The sequence below is a fragment of the Colletes latitarsis genome, chromosome 12 (genome assembly GCF_051014445.1).
Source record: "Colletes latitarsis isolate SP2378_abdomen chromosome 12, iyColLati1, whole genome shotgun sequence".
Taxonomy (NCBI): Eukaryota; Metazoa; Arthropoda; class Insecta; order Hymenoptera; family Colletidae; genus Colletes; species Colletes latitarsis.
Genome location: NC_135145.1, coordinates 25990280 through 26007542, shown reverse-complemented (window position 1 = coordinate 26007542; position 17263 = coordinate 25990280). Strand labels below are relative to the sequence as shown.

General features: G+C 37.7%; 2 protein-coding genes across 2 annotated transcripts in view; one reads left to right on the top strand and one right to left on the bottom strand.

The window, feature by feature from the left end:
- Window positions 1–5396: 5396 nt before the first annotated feature.
- Window positions 5397–17263, bottom strand: part of Accoas (acetyl coenzyme A synthase) — a 50782-nt gene continuing 38915 nt past the window's right edge. Inside the window, exons 7-11 of the mRNA XM_076779527.1 lie at window positions 17100–17255; window positions 16442–16609; window positions 15073–15262; window positions 8527–8772; window positions 5397–5745 (exon numbers count right to left, since the gene is read on the bottom strand). Of these exons, the coding sequence (XP_076635642.1) occupies window positions 5549–5745; window positions 8527–8772; window positions 15073–15262; window positions 16442–16609; window positions 17100–17255 (957 nt within the window). The 3' untranslated portion in view covers window positions 5397–5548. The remainder of the gene's footprint in view (window positions 5746–8526; window positions 8773–15072; window positions 15263–16441; window positions 16610–17099; window positions 17256–17263) is intronic.
- Window positions 9097–13174, top strand: LOC143348883 (enolase). Its single transcript, XM_076779586.1, has 4 exons — window positions 9097–9504; window positions 11662–11786; window positions 11846–12091; window positions 12615–13174. The coding sequence occupies exons 1-4, from the start codon at window positions 9110–9112 to the stop codon at window positions 13157–13159; spliced, it is 1311 nt and encodes a 436-aa protein (XP_076635701.1). The 5' UTR covers window positions 9097–9109; the 3' UTR covers window positions 13160–13174.

Below are 17263 nucleotides of genomic sequence, written 5' to 3'. Positions count from 1 at the left end.
ACCGCTGGTTTCTTGGTCGGACAATACGCTGATATGTGCCCGAACTCGCGACACTGGAAACACTTCCTACCCTTATCCTTCGTCGGACAGTCCACCAACGCATGGTCCTTCCCTCCACAGCTACGACACCTTCTTATCGACTCGCCAGCCTGCACACGCACCTCCTGTTTCACCAGATCTTCTCTCCTCGGCACAGGGCTTTTCCACACATGCGATCTCCCAGCCGCATCTAAGCGTACTTTCTCGAATGCCGCGAGTAATAATGACTTATCCCCAAACCGTTGGATTCGGGCCTGATTCTGTAAAGTTACATCCGGAATACCTTCAATCAATTGCTCGACTAGTTCGTCCTCCTCTATGGGGACGCGGTTCGCCAATATCATCTTGTCATGGAAGTACTCCCCGAAGGATTCCCCTTTCTTCCAGACACGTTGTTCGAATTGTTTCCTTCTTGCCGTTTTGCTTGGCCTATGATGATACATCGACCGCATCTCCTCCAAAAGCTGCCCGATTGGAACCCACACGAATTCTGGCTTCGAGTGAAACCAATCAAGGGCTTTCCCACGCAATCGCGAACCTATTAAAATTCGGCACTCGGCTTCGGCCAAATCGTACGACGTTTTGAGCATCGTCAATTGTTTCTCCCATCTCTCGAACTGGTTCCCGTCGCCATCAAAATAATTAAGGAGATCGGCAATCGCCGTGATGCTCATATTTCCCCGAGGACTCCTATGTCCTGCCCCAACCGATGCCGTTACACCCGGAGACTGCATCCCTCGCAACATTTCCATTTCGCGACGCTGCAGCTCCAGCTCACGCTTCATGAGCTCGTTCTCCCGTCGCAAGAGCTGCATCTCCCGTTCGTCGCCATCCATCTCTATCGGCTCACGGGAAGAGCCGGCGTTTTCGTCCATCCTAGATATTCCTGGTTCGGTTGCATCCCCTGATGCCACCGATCCGCTCGGATCCGCCGCCAACAACCTCTGCACCAACTCGGCCTTCACGCCAGATGAAGACAATCCCAACTTCCTCAGTTCTTCTTTGAGTCGCGCCACGGACAGTTCTTGGAGCTTCTCCATATCCGACACAAAATCACTATTATCGCTTATCACCAAGCACAAGATTATCTCACCTCCGTCACAAACACTATTTCTCACAATAAATCCCGGCTGAGCCCCCAAATTTGTAGGATATGGAACTTTATTACACCAAGAGATTTAAAATACACCAGCTCGCTTTTCACACTCCAATCGCTTCAATCGCTCTCTTTTCTCTCCCCTCTCGTCGCTTTTCATTTCCTTAATTACACATACATACTCACACATTCGCCTTAGAACAAAAACCGCACGCATTCTGCATTCGTCTTCGCGACCCCGGAATCAATCGATTTGTTTCCGAGGCTCGCACAGCTGACCCTGGTCACTCACCTCACGCATTCACACACACACGCACTCATACATTCACACCCCACATAACTTTTTAACGAAGCCTCCATCAACAAATTAGTATTCTTCATTTTCGTCTTATTTTGGCCTTTAGAATCCCCCATTAAAATTTCTCCCAGGACTGGTAACAAAAATGTCTAATTTAAGTAAAACAATTGTTCGTTTATATATTTTTGGCGCCAAAGTAACGCCGTGAAAGGTTTGAAAACTGCTAGAATCTCCCATTAAAATTTTTCCCAGGGTTGTCTGAACACCCTGTATAACAGTTCGTTGAAAACCAGCCTTCTAAAACTCACAGGAAACGCTGACTTTCGTACAAAGTGCGTTAATAATCGTGCGTATACTTAGGTCTGTCGCGTCCCTTGGAACGGTCACTGTAAAAAAAATAATTTGCTAAAATTAAATAACCCGTTGCTACGCGTTTCCCGCCATTTTCCTACAAACTTATTCCTAAATTCGTACACCTAAAGGAAATTGATTTATCGACTTTCAGTTAACCGGGTCGAAGAAAGAATCGTTCCAAACACCATTTCGGTTCATTTAATTGTAAAAATATTTGCAAATTTATATTTTGTGACATTTTATTCACGATCATTTTGTCACTTTTTGAATTTCCATTTATTTAAATAAATGAAACAATTATTTTTGAGAATATTTTTCCAATCAAATCATTTTCTAATTTTGTAAACAATATGTGGTTGATTAATTGTAGTTTTTGAGAAATTAGTGAAATGATTTGCAGGTTAGAAAATCAATTTTTTTTTGAAAATCAAAATCCTCAGATATTTAATAATTTTGTAAGAAAAATGTTATTATAATAATTTTGAACAAAAATATTCGATATTCATATTGAATTTAGCAAAAATGGTTTAAAAATAACATAAAGTATTTAAGAATTTTGATTTAATCATACTTTTTGACAAACTCGTGAAATGATTTGTAGGTTAGAAAATCAATTATTTTATGAATCTCAAAATCCTCAGATATTTAACAATTTTGTAAAAAAAATGTAATTATAATAATTTTAATGGTTAAAAAATGGCATAAAATACTTAAAAAGTCTTAAAAATGTTGTCATGGACGCTTTTCTTAAAAAAAAATATTTAGTGGGCCCCTGAAAAGCTTCATTTTAATAAAATGGGTTTAAAAAAGCTTAATCTCTGATCAAAGATGGCGTAAAGTAATGTTTAAAATGTTCATAAAATTCTACAATGTAAACAAACGAGTTTGATCCAAATTGTGATGGTTTGGAACAGATTTTGGAAGAATTCTTTCCACGAATCGGCCATTTTAGTCGAAAATGGCGTCTCTCAGAACTCGAGGCAGGCTCTAATACTTTCATAAACTCGTTCGTACCTTGTATCGTCGATAAACAGAGCTGATTAGAACTGATTAGAATTCGTACGAACGCCAGAATTAGATACTTAAGTAAACAAGGCGAACGAGAATAAAAAGTGCAGACCTAGAAACGATCGACGACGCTAAAAACGTAAGTTTAGCGGTACTTCCTTAACTTTACTATATTCTCGCGAGATGGCGTAACTTTATTGCATGCTCGTTCGATATATAATTTATTCAAACGGTTTTTGTAAACTCTTCAAAAGTTCTCAAGATACTTTCACGTTGATCGATGAATATTTCCAAGCATTATAAAATTCTTTTGCTTTCTAAACAAAGTCGAGCAACTGTTGCACGCCTTTCGATTGTAATGGTCGCCTGTACAATTATGTTCGTAAAATATTGCTGTTACGAAGACGATCTTATATAGGGTGTTCTGGGCGATTCTGCAGGCCAAAATGAGACGAAAATGAATAATACCAATTTTTTGAGGCCTCGTTGAAAAGTTATTTACAATTGAATTCAAAAATTTCGTTCTGGAAAAATTATTTTCGGTTATGGGGGTCATTTATCATCATTTTTGGTGATTAGACATATTCTCGAAATCCTACGCATTTTCGAGAAAAAAATTCGAGAAGGTGTGAAATTTTTCAATGGAGGGAAAAAAATTTGAATTTTTGAAAAACCTTTAAATGGGAGATTCTAGAGGACAAAATAAGACGAAAATGAAGAATAGCAATTTTTAGATTGAAGCTTCGTTAAAAAGTTATTAACAATTGCGCCTGTAGATAGGCAACCTGCGCCAGCGTCTCACAGACTCAACTTTAAACGTTAATAACTTTTTAACGAAGCCTCCATCAACAAATTGGTATTCTTGATTTTCGTCTTATTTTGGCCTCTAGAATCTACCATTCGAAGGTTTTTTAAAAATTCAAATTTCTTCATTTTGGAAATTTGAAATCGTTTTGGAAAAATTATTTTCAGTTGAAGGGGTCAATTATAATCATTTTTGGTCATTACACATACCCCTGAAATCCTACGCATTTTCGAGAAAAAAATTCAGTAGTAACGAAGCCTCAACAAATTAGTATTCTTAATTTTTGTCTTATTTTGGCCTCTAGAGTTCATTAAAATTTTTCCCATGGTTAGTCGAACACCCTGTATACAGAATGTATCCTACCAAAGACGGATTGAGAATATAAAAACAATAAACAAAGTTTGCATTAACATTTGTTGGACCTTGTTCCTCAAGTGCAGCCATTTTTCTACTGTGAACCTTCTCTTTAATTACAAATTCAACTTATTTATAACAAATAAGTTCTTACTTACAAATTGGACTAAATTGTTTGCATACAATGGTCACCAGCTCATTGAAATCCACATAATCGATTAACCCCTTGATGGTTTAAGGGATGATAATATTCGTTTTCTTTCAAATTACATGTTGGATACAATATTGTAACAAAAACCACATTTTTAGAAAGAAATCCAATATTTTAAACTGTTAAGGGGTTAAACAAATTACTAAAATATATTTTCATGGCGGATCTGCAAGATTTCAAGGTCTCAACAATCTTCCATAAAGCTACAACGCAAAAATGTTTAAAGAAACTTAAATGTAACATATATATTTACATTGTTTTGTGTTCCTAATCCGCCACTAAATGTTACGATACACCCTGTATACAGTCGAACTCGGTTACAACAAAAACTCCAATTTATTTGCTACGAGTTAAATGTATCTTCCATTTTTATAATTCTTGGAAACTTAAACAATTACATTAACACTAAGTTCATGGAATACGTAAATTAAGATTGCAAACCTAACGTCAGAGAACTCATAAATACTATTTATTAACAATTTATGTTGGATTTAATTGAATATAACTAAAAGAAAAATTGCTAACCCAGCAAATTACAATAAAAATATGCACAAACCTAGTGTTAAAGTTGAAATAAATATTAAGAGAGAAAATAGTGTATTTACATATCATTTGACTGTATAAATTACAAATTGAACAAACTCAAATTGAAATTCTAAGTTATTCAAAGTATAATTTCTAACCTCAAACAAATTTACACTTAATTAATGCCTAACAGTAAATGATTCAACAATTATCGACAAATAAACTGCATTTAGTATAACAATGTCTGCTATTAGAAATTATACAGATAAATAATGAACTTCAGTTAGGCTTGCGAACCCCAAAATTCAAAATTCATAGTTTTCAACGACTCCACTTTGATGTTTCTCTAACCTCCCAAAATTCATATGGTGAATTATGGTTTATATGGTGTTTATTCGTCAGTTATAACCAAGTTCGACTATAGATCTATACTCCCAATTTCAAAAACTGACATAAAGATCTTCAACGACCAGTTTTAACAGCAATCTGCGAAAGGACCAGCATCTATCATCGCATTAGATATTTGCCTACAAAGTAATCGATAAATAGTACTATAAATACTAGCTTTAAACAGAAGAGAGACGATTCTACTATGGAAAGAGGAAGTTTCGTTCTTGAGACACAACATCAGAGCCCAAATTCTCCTTGAATCGCTCTCAGCTCCAACAAGTTACTCTTCCTCATCGCTTTCAACAATAAACTCGCAATTTTTTTGGTTTTTTCATTTTTTTAGAGTAACGTACTATTATTTGAGATTTCTTATTCACTTGGTTGCTGGAAACGCGTTACCTTCTCGTCTCATTTTCTAAACTACTGCGTTTCACATTTCAGGATGGCTAAGCTGACGGTGAGGCTCCTCTAAACCTGTGGCCTCAGTTGGAACAGGACGTCGACGATGTTTTCGTCGGCTAATGTCGAAATGTCGCCGACGTTCTTGTCCCCTGCGGCGATCTTCCTCAGTATGCGTCGCATGATCTTGCCTGAGCGTGTTTTTGGCAGGCCTGGCGCGTATTGGATCACATCCGGTTGAGCAAAGGGGCCAATCTTGTCACGTACTGTTGACAAAACGTATTCAAATTAACTAACTAGCTGTTGGAAGAATTCAATGGTCGATTGAGTGTTCAGTCAACCTAGGGAGAAATTTTAATGGGAGATTCTAGGGACCAAAATAAGACGAAAATGAAGAATACTAATTTGTCGATGGAGGCTTCGTTGAAAAGTTATTAACGTTTGAAGTTAGGCTTGTGGAACGGCGACATGCGCAGAGCTGCGTGCGCGCCATACTGGCGCTCGCGAGAGCGACAGTCTCACAGGCGGAACTTTAAACGTTAATAACTTTTTAACGAAGCCTCAATTAACAAATTGGTATTCTTTATTTTCGTCTTATTTTGCTCTGTAGAATCTTCTATTAGAGTTTCGGCTGTATTGAATTTTTTTCTCGAAAGTGCGTAGGATTTCGAGGTATGTTTATTCAACAAGAATTATTGTAATTGACCCCTGCAACCGAAAGTAATTTATTCAGAATGATTTGAAATTTTTTTTTTTGACAGAAAATTTAGACATCTACGTCATGTTGATTTTCCTTAAAAATTAGTTTTTCTTTTTTGATAATTTTATTTGACGTCCTATAGAAAAGTTGTTTAATACTTTTTTGTAGGTACCTATGGGCTCTATTTCAGAAAAAAGTTTCATTGAAATATAGTCACTAGTGTAGGAGTTATGGTCGTTTGAAAATTGGACCATTTTTATGGGGGTTTTCTAATTTTGCGGTTTCAAGCATCAACTTAATTTTAATGTTTAAAAAGGCAAACGACGCATATTTTAGTGGAGAATATATAGAAATTGTAAAAAAGTTGATGCTTGACCCCAAAAAATGGAAAAACCCCCATAAAAATGATCTAATATTCAAACGACCATAACTCCTGCAATTGTGAATATATTTGAATGAAACTTTTTTCTAAAGTAGAGCTCATGGGTATCTACAAAAAAGTATTAAACAACTTTTCTGTAGGGCGTCAAACAAAATTACTAAAACTCAAAAACTAATTTTTAAAAGAAATCAATATGGCGTAGGTGCCTCAATTTTTCGTAGAAAAAAAAAATTTCAAATCGTTCTGAAAAAAATACCTTTGGCTGCAGGGGTCAATTTCAGTCATTTTTGGTCATTAGACATACCTACGAAATCCGAACCATTTTCGAGAAAAAAATTCCTTACCGAAAATATGGGCCAGAAATGGTACCCTGAACATACGAATCTTTAAAATGCCATAACTTCTGAACGGATTGAAGGATTTTAATGTTCAAAAAGCCAAACGACGCGTATTTTAGTGGAGAATATATAGAAATTGTAAAAATATTCAAAAAGTTGATGCTTGATACCGCAAAATTAGAAAAACCCCATAAAAATTGTCCAATTTTCAAACGACCATAACTCTTGCAATTGTGAATATATTTGAATGAAACTTTTTTCTGAAATAGAGCCCATAGGTATCTACAAAAAAGTATTAAACAACTTTTCTGTAGGACGTCAAATAAAATTATCAGATAAGAAAAACTAATTTTTAAGAAAAATCAACATGGCGTAGGTGTCTCAATTTTTCGGTGAAAAAAAAAAATTTCAAATCGTTTTAAAAAAATTATTGTTAGCTAGGGGGGTAAATTACAATCAATTCTGGTGAATAGACATACCCCCGAAATCCTTCACATTTTCGAGAAAAAAATTCAGAAAGATGGACAAATTTTTCGACGAAATCAAAAATTTTCAAATCGTTCTGAAAAAAATACTATTAACTGTGGGGGTCAATTACAATCATTTTTGGTGAATAGACATACCCTCAAAATCCTAACCATTTTCGAGAAAAAAATTCAGAAAGATGAACAAATTTTTTGACAAAATCAAAAAATTTCAAATCGTTCTGAAAAAAATACTATTAATTGTAGGGGTCAATTACAAACATTTTTGGTGAAGGAACATATCCCCGAAATCCTACGCATTTTCGAGAAAAAAATTCAGAAAGTTGGACAAATTTTTCGACGAAATCAAAAAATTTCAAATCGTTCTGAAAAAAATACTATTAACTGTGGGGGTCAATTACAATCATTTTTGGTGAAGGAACATATCCCCGAAATCCTACGCATTTTCGAGAAAAAAATTCAGAAAGATGGACAAATTTTTCGACGAAATCAAAAAATTTCAAATCGTTCTGAAAAAAATACTATTAACTGTGGGGGTCAATTACAAACATTTTTGGTGAATACACATTCCTTCGAAATCCTACGCATTTTCGAGAAAAAAATTCAGAAAGATGGACAAATTTTTCGACGAAATCAAAAAATTCCAAATCGTTTTGAAAAAATTCTATTAACTGTGGGGGTCAATTACAAACATTTTTGGTGAATAGACATACCCCCGAAATCCTTCATACTTTCGAGAAAAAAATTCAGAAAGATGAACAAATTTTTTGACAAAATCAAAAAATTTCAAATCGTTCTGAAAAAAATACTATTAACTGTGGGGGTCAATTACAAACATTTTTGGTGAACAAACATATCCCCGAAATCCTTCACAATTTCGAGAAAAAAATTCAAAACCTGAAGAACTTTAAACGTTAATAACTTTTAAACGAAGCCTCCATGAACAAATAAATATTCTTAATTTTCGTCTTATTTTGGCCTCCAGAATCGCTCATCCTCTATAATAAATATTAAAACTCATCACACTTGGAGTTAATCTCAATTTCCAACAATTTCAATTCAAACAAAACCTGATAAAAATTACCCAAATTGCATAAGGTTCACAAGTTGCAATGAGGGTAATTCTTTACATCTATTCTCACCTTTCTTTTTGAGCTCGTCCTGGAGCTTCTTATCGATCACTGATCCTTCATTGGGCGTTACGAAACAATAGAGGCATTGACCTTTCACAGGATGCGGTTTACTGACTACAGCGGCCTCTGCCACCGATCTGTGCTCCGTCAACACGCTCTCCACTTCTGCAGTGGACATCAGGTGGCCAGAAACGTTCAACATGTCGTCGATGCGGCCAGTTATCCACAGATATCCGTCCTCGTCGCGCCTGGCCCCTACAACCAAACACAGTGCCCTCTGGTGCAAACCTCAGATACTATCTTCCACATTTAAACGCCTCCAAAACATTTCAGATAAAAAAAGAACTTCTTCTAAACCGTTTTCTCACAAAAATCAAAAAAATTTTCATCTCGAACAAAAATGAACGTAATTGTACAGAAGATACAATTTTCTGAGCCACAGGGTAGAAAAAAATATGCGTTAGTAAATGGGGCTTCAATTGTTCTTGCAAATGGCTGCAATCATGTCAAATTCCTAGTAATAATTGCGTCAAATCCATATTTTATTAAATATTGACAATTTGGAAAGCACAAGTCACAGAAGAGCGACAAGATGCCGATTCAAAAGGTAAAGGCTCGCCAGATTTTCGACTCCAGGGGCGACCCTACTCTGGAAGTGGACATAATAACCGACGTTGGGCTATTGAGGTCATCGGTGCCATCTGTTTTGGTGGCCAGCCCTAACCAAGCGCAGGAATTGAGGGATGGAAACGAAGCTATGTACCATGGGCGCTCTGTCTTCAGAGCTGTGGACGCCATCAACAACGTGATAGCGCCGCAGCTTTTGAAATCGAGGCTCGAAGCGTGTCAGCAAATGGAAATAGACAGCTTGTTAACTAGATTGGATGGCACGGAGAATAAATCTAAATTGGGCGCCAACGCCATCTTTGGAGTTTCCGTTGCATGCTGCAAGGCTGGCGCGGCGAAGAAAGGACTCCCAGTTTACAGGTCAGTACGATTCCTACTATACCATATGTCGGTAATGCAACACTGTACATATATAATTGTATTAATCTGAACATGTTAGATAAATCTAGTTTGTGTCGAAGAGAATACGGGGAATGCTTTCAAAATTATTTGAATTTTGTCGGTAATTGCAGGTTTCTGCAATATCGACTTCAATGGGGCTATGTTGTCAAGCTCGAAATAATTTTCTTGACACATTTTAGATAAATCTAGTTTGTGTTGAACAGAATACGGGGAATGCTTTCAAAATTACTTGAATTTTGTCGGTAATTGCAGGTTCCTGCAATATCGACTTCAGTGGTGCTATGTTGTCAAGCTCGAAATAATTTTCTTGACACATTTCAGATAAATCTAGTTTGTGTCGAACAGAATATGGGGAATGCTTCCAAAATTACTTGAATTTTGTCGGTAATTGCAGGTTCCTGCAATATCGACTTCAATGGGGCTATGTTGTCAAGCTCGAAATAATTTTCTTGACACATTTCAGATAAATCTAGTTTGTGTTGAACAGAATACAGGGAAAATTCTTCCAAAATTACTTGAATTTTGTCGGTAATTGCAGGTTCCTGCAATATCGATTTTAATGGGGCTATGTTGTTAAGCTCGAAATAATTTTCTTGACACATTTTAGATAAATCTAGTTTGTGTCGAACAGAATACAGGGAAAATTCTTTCAAAATTACTTGAATTTTGTCGGTAATTGCAGGTTTTTGCAATATCGACTTCAATGGGGCTATGTTGTCAAGCTCGAAATAATATTCTTGACACATTTTAGATAAATCTAGTTTGTATCGAACAGAATACAGGGAAAATTCTTTCAAAATTACTTGAATTTTGTCGGTAATTGCAGGTTCCTGCAATATCGACTTCAATGGTGCTATATTGTCAAGCTCGAAATAATGTTCTAGACACATTTTAGATAAATCTAGTTTGTTTGTGTCGAACAGAATACGAAAAAAAGTCGGTAATTACAGATCCCTGCAATATCGACTTCAATAATGCTATGTTGTTAAGCTCGAAATAATGTTCTAGACGACTTATTAAACATTTCAGATGAATCTAGTTTGTTTGTATTGAACAAAATACGAAAAAAGTCGGTAATTACAGATCCCTGCAATGTCGACTTCAATAATGCTATGTTGTCAAGCTCGAAATAATGTTCTAGACGACTTATTAAACATTTCAGATGAATCTAGTTTGTTTGTATCGAACAGAATACGAAAAAAAGTCGGTAATTACAGATCCCTGCAATGTCGACTTCAATAATGCTATGTTGTCGAGCTCGAAATAATGTTCTAGACGACTTATTAAACATTTCAGATGAATCTAGTTTGTTTGTATCGAACAAAATACGAAAAAAAGTCGGTAATTACAGATCCCTGCAATAATGCTATGTTGTTAAGCTCGAAATAATGTTCTAGACGACTTATTAAACATTTCAGATAATTCTAGTTTGTTTGTATCGAACAAAATACGAAAAAAAGTCGGTAATTACAGATCCCTGCAATAATGCTATGTTGTTAAGCTCGAAATAATGTTCTAGACGACTTATTAAACATTTCAGATGAATCTAGTTTGTTTGTATCGAACAAAATACGAAAAAAAGTCGGTAATTACAGATCCCTGCAATATCGACTTCAATAATGCTATGTTGTCAAGCTCGAAATAATGTTCTTGACACATTTCAGATAAATCTAGTTTGTATCGAACAGAATACGAGGGAAATGCTTCCAAAATTACCAGAATTTTGTCGGTATTGCAGATCCCTGCAATATATCATCCTATAATTCCCGTAATTTATCACTGTAGAGCAGTCTAGTAGTTGAAGACGAGATGTTGACACACTAGGAACAAGCTAAACAATACAAAAGGCAAAGTTAATCGTTTGCACGTAACATCTAATCCCCCACTGTTTAGATTTTTGGTTCCATCTTGCTTTTCAGCTTGTTTAGGGACTTCCTAATCAATTTACCCAATAATAACCAAGAACTTAAGCAGTGGAGGGGATTAGGTAGACCCTGAGGACATTGCTTTTGCCTCACCTCATCTTCCAACAGTAGTTACACTCAACAATGAAAGTGAAACAATAGAAGAACAGCATCAAAGGAACCTTGTGAAGGTAGATCTTGCTTCTTCCAGGTACATAGCAGAGTTAGCTGAGAATGGGGAGCTCTACATACCCGTGCCAAGCTTCAACATGATCAGTGGAGGCAGACACGCAGGCAACACGATACCCTGCCAAGAGTTCATGATCCTGCCCATAGGTAAGCTCCCTCCTGAGAGCTCGTTCTTGGCTGACTCTACCTTTCTCTGACTGCACCAGGTGCTGAAAGCTTCGCTGACGCCATGAAAATGGGCACAGAAGTGTACAGAGTACTGGAGAGGAAAATCGCCACCACCGCGGAAATAAATCTGCCGCTTCCAGTCAGCGACGAAGGCGCCTTCACACCTGAACTTGAGGAAGATCGAGAAGCATTGATGCTGTTGGACGAGTCCATCAGGGAGGCAGGATACGAAGGGAAGATCATGATAGCCCTGGACATGGCAGCCAGTGCGTTTTACAAAGAAGGTTAGCGAAGGATTAGTGCATTTTTAGCCTCTGGGAGGCATTTGTCCTACTCGCCAACAGGGGGACACGCTTTCTCACAAGTGCTCGACATCCTCCCTTTTGCTTTTCTTGCTTCCTATAGAGCAAAGGCTGCCACAAGCTCTTCGACAGCTTTGAAGAGTGTTTTGAAGAAGGTTAGCGAAGGATTGTTGCACTTTTAGCCTCTAGGAGGCATTTGTCCTACTCGCCAACAGGGGGACACGCTTTCTCACAAGTGCTCGACATCCTCCCTTTTGCTTTTCTTGCTTTCTATAGAGCAAAGGCTGCCACAAGCTCTTCGACAGCTTTGAAGAGTGTTTTGAAGAAGATTAGTGAAGGATTGTTGCATTTTTAGCCTCTGGGAGGCATTTGTCCTACTCGCCAACAGGGGGACACGCTTTCTCACAAGTGCTCGACATCCTCCCTTTCGCTTTTCTTGCTTCCTATAGAGCAAAGGCTGCCACAAGCTCTGCGACGACGTTGAAAGTGTGTTTTCTGTCGACAGGAGGATACGACTTAGCGTTCAAGACGGAGGATTCTGACCCTGACGAGTACATGGAGGCTGAAACACTCAGAGATCAGTACTTGGAGTACATAACGGAGTTTCCATCTGTCGTTTCGATCGAAGATCCATTTGACCAGGAAGATTGGGACGGTTGGCTGACCCTGGCGGACCAAGAGATCCAAGTAGTCGCCGATGATCTAACTGCCATGAACATCGACAGAATCGAGGAAGCTATCGAGAGGCAAATGGCCAACGCGATCGTCCTGAGAACCTCGCAAATAGGAACAGTCACGGAGGCGATCAACTGCGCGAAACTTGCGAGGATCAGCGACTGGGGGTACATCGTGGCGGCCTGCGAGGGCGAAACCGAGGACAATTTCGCGGCTGACTTAGCCGTGGGACTATCAGCCGGTCAGTTTAAGGCTGGAGCGCCCTGCAGAACCGACAGAACCGCCAAGTACAATCAGATATTGAGAATCGAAGAGGAACTAGGGAAGGACGCGAAATATGCTGGTCTGAACTATAGAAATCCTTTGTCCAAGTGAATTTAGGCTCTTCGAGAACCTGTCATCTAGGCGCCATTATTGGGATTTTGTAGAACCCTGCAGTACCGACAGAACAGTCAAATACAATCAGATTTTGAGAAGACAAGGAAATATGGTGGTCTTAACTATTGAAATCCTTTGTCTGAGTGAATTTAGGCTCTTCGAGAACCTGTCATCTAGGCGCCATCACTGGGATTTTGTAGAACCCTGCAGTACCGACAGAACAGTCAAATACAATCAGATTTTGAGAAGACAAGGAAATATGGTGGTCTTAACTATTGAAATCCTTTGTCTGAGTGAATTTAGGCTCTTCGAGAACCTGCCATCTAGGCGCCATTATTGGGATTTTGTAGCACCCTGCAGTACCGACAGAACAGTCAAAGAAAATCAGATTTTGAGAATCGAGGAAGAAGGCAAGGAAATATGTTGGTTTTAATTATTGAAATCCTTTGTCTGAGTGAATTTAGGCTCTTCGAAAACCTGTTATCGAGTCACCATAACTGGGATTTTGTAAAACCCTGCAGTACCGACAGAACAGTCAGATACAATCACATTTTGAGAATCGAGGAGGAAGGCAAGGAAATATGTTGGTTTTAATTATAGAAATCCTTTGTCCAAGTGAATTTAGGCTCTTCGAGAACCTGTCATCTAGGCGCCATTATTGGGATTTTGTAGAACCCTGCAGTACCGACAGAACAGTCAAATAGAATCAGATTTTGAGAAGACAAGGAAATATGGTGGTCTTAACTATAGAAATCCTTTGTCCAAGTGAATTTAGGCTCTTCGAGAACCTGTCATCTAGGCGCCATCACTGGGATTTTGTAGAACCCTGCAGTACCGACAGAACCGTAAAATAGAATCAAATATTGAGAATCGAAGAGGAAGGCAAGGAAATATGCTGGTCTTAACTATAGAAATCCTTTGTCTAAGTGAATTTAGGCTCTTCGAGAACCTGTCATCTAGGCGCCATCACTGGGATTTTGTAGAACCCTGCAGTACCGACAGAACAGTCAAATACAATCAGATTTTGAGAAGACAAGGAAATATGGTGGTCTTAACTATAGAAATCCTCTGTCCAAGTGAATTTAGGCTCTTCGAGAACCTGTTATCGAGTCACCATAACCTATAACGCAATCATGCGTCGTTACCAACCAACTGGGATTTTGTAGGACCCTGCAGTACCGACAGAACCGTAAAATAGAATCAAATATTGAGAATCGAAGAGGAAGGCAAGGAAATATTTTGATCTTAACTATAAAAATCCTTTGTCCAAGTGAATTTAGGCTCTTCGAGACCCTGTCATCGAGTCACCATAACCTATAACGCAATCATGCGACGTTACCAACCAACTAGGATTTTGTAGCGCCCTGCAGTACCGACAGAACAGTCAAATACAGTCAGATATTGAAAATCGAAGAGGAAGGCAAGGAAATATTTTGATCTTAACTATAAAAATCCTTTGTCCAAGTGAATTTAGGCTCTTCGAGACCCTGTCATCGAGTCACCATAACCTATAACGCAATCATGCGACGTTACCAACCGACTGGGATTTTGTAGCGCCCTGCAGTACCGACAGAACCGTAAAATAGAATCAAATATTGAGAATCGAAGAGGAAGGCAAGGAAATATTTTGATCTTAACTATAAAAATCCTTTGTCCAAGTGAATTTAGGCTCTTCGAGACCCTGTTATCGAGTCGCCATAACCTACAACGCAATCATGCGACGTTACCAACCGACTGGGATTTTGTAGCGCCCTGCAGTACCGACAGACAGTAAAATAGAATCAGATATTAAGAATTCTTAAATTATCTGGTTTCTTCGTTATTCTAAGAACAGATAGCGATATCTAACAAAATATTCCATCGATTTTTTAGACATTTTTGAGCTAGATGAATTGTAGTTGATTACTTACCGTCACCAGTGCAATAGTAGCCATGGAATCTATCGAAATATGTATTCTGGAAGCGTTGATGATTCCCGTAAAGCGTCCTCATCATTCCCGGCCATGGTTGACGGAAAACTAAGAACCCCTCCCCTTCTCCCTCGATCAATCGACCATCTTCATCCACCAGTTCTGGTAAAACACCGAAGAATGGAAACGTCTGACAGAAGAATAACAGATTTATTAGCATCTTGTCTCGGTTTTTTTGAATAATAAGCGACAGGTATCCAACAAAATTCGTGCGATTATTGCTTATTGTAAATAAAATAAAAGTACACACGAAATACTTTATTCGTTAACTTTTACTAATGATTTTGGGTCACGTTCCAAATTTGAATAAGTGTAAGTCAAACGATTATTCAGAAATAACGAATAAAAATTTTTCGAAACGGAAATTTAAATTTCACGACAAATACACATTTTGGATTCTGGAGACCAAAATAAGACGAAAATCAAGAATACTAATTTGTCGATCGAGGCTTCGTTAAAAAGTTATTAACGTTTAAAGTTGAATTTGTGAGACTGGCGCACGCAGGTTGGTGCTCTACAGGCGCAATTGTTAATAACTTTTTAACGAAGCCTCCATCAACAAATTGCTATTCTTGATTTTCGTCTTATTTTGGCCTCTAGAATTATCCATTAAAATTTTTTTTTAAAATTCAAATTTTTCTTTTCCCTTCGAAAAATTTCACATCTTCTCGAATTTTTTTCTCGAAAGTCGATAGGATTTCGAGGGTATGTGTAATGACCAAAAATAATCGTAATTGATCCCCGCAACTGAAAATAATTTTTTTAGTATGATTTGAAATTTTTTTTTTTCATCGAAAAATTTGGGCATTTAATTAGATTTTCAGTAAGGAATTTTTTTCTCGAAAATGCGTAGGATTTCGAGGGTATGTGTAATGACCAAAAATAATCGTAATTGACCCCCGCAACTGAAAATAATTTTTTTAGTATGATTTGAAATTTTTTTTTTTCATCGAAAAATTTGGGCATTTAATTAGATTTTCAGTAAGGAATTTTTTTCTCGAAAATGGTTAGGATTTCAAGAGTATGTGTAATGACCAAAAATGATTATAATTAACCCTTGCAACAGAAAATAATTTTTCTAGAACGATTTGCATTATTTTTACTCAATAAAACCAACTTTCATGCAATTTTTCTGACATTTCTATTTTATAGACTAAAATTTTTCTGAAAATTACTTGTTTCTCGAGGATCGTGATACAAATTGAAACTTGCATGCTGTAAAATAACACAATTCATACACGTGCCCCTAAAAGACAAACAAAAAAACGCACGAACTGTTTTGTTTACCTGACAGAACACAATTGCTTACTGCAGATCCTGGTTTCATGGGCGTTGCGCCAGGAAGTGGCGTGATCACGTGACCGCCAGTTTCCGTTTGCCAGAACGTGTCCGCTATGCTGCACTTCCCGCGACCGATAAGATTGTAAAACCACAGCCAAGCTTCGGGATTAATCGGCTCTCCCACCGAACCTAACACCTGCAACAATTCCACTTGAAAGTAATATACAGTGTTCAATCAACCCTGGGAAAAATTTTAATGACAGATTCAGGGGGCCAAAATAAGACGAAAATGAAGAATAGTAATTTGTCGATGGAGGCTTCGTTGAAGAGTTATTAACGTTTGAAGTTGGGTCTCTGAGACGGCGCATGCGCAGAGCTGCGTGCGCGCCATATTGGTCCCCGCGAGAGTCGCGTCTCACAGACTGAACTTTGAACGTTAATAACTTTTAAACGAAGCCTCCATCGACAAATTGGTATTCTTCATTTTCGTCTTATTTTGGTCCCCAGAATCCACCAGTAAAATTTCCCCTAGGAAAATTAATTTTTATATATTTGCTTAATGATAAAATTATTTAGAGCGTAATTTGAGATGGAAACAGTTTTAGAAGACAATTTATAGAGGCTGTGAGGACCAAAGCGAGTTATGATCTGTGGATTTGAAGAGTATTTATTAAATCTTGGCTCACCTTTAGGGTGGAGAGGTTATGTTTCTTCACCAAATCGTCCCCGAATTTCATGAGTGACCTAATGGCGGTGGGTGCCGTGTAAAATTGGGAAACTTTGTACTTGTCGATGACTGACCAGTATCTGTCATTGTCTGGATAGAACGGTGTACCCTCAAACTATAAAT

Coding starts and splice junctions, on each gene's coding strand:
- LOC143348883 (XM_076779586.1), top strand. CDS start 9,110: ATGCCGATTCAAAAGGTAAAGGCTCGCCAGATTTTCGACTCCAGGGGC. Junction 9,505..11,661: donor AAAGGACTCCCAGTTTACAG/GTCAGTACGATT, acceptor TGCTTCTTCCAG/GTACATAGCAGAGTTAGCTG. Junction 11,787..11,845: donor GTTCATGATCCTGCCCATAG/GTAAGCTCCCTC, acceptor TGACTGCACCAG/GTGCTGAAAGCTTCGCTGAC.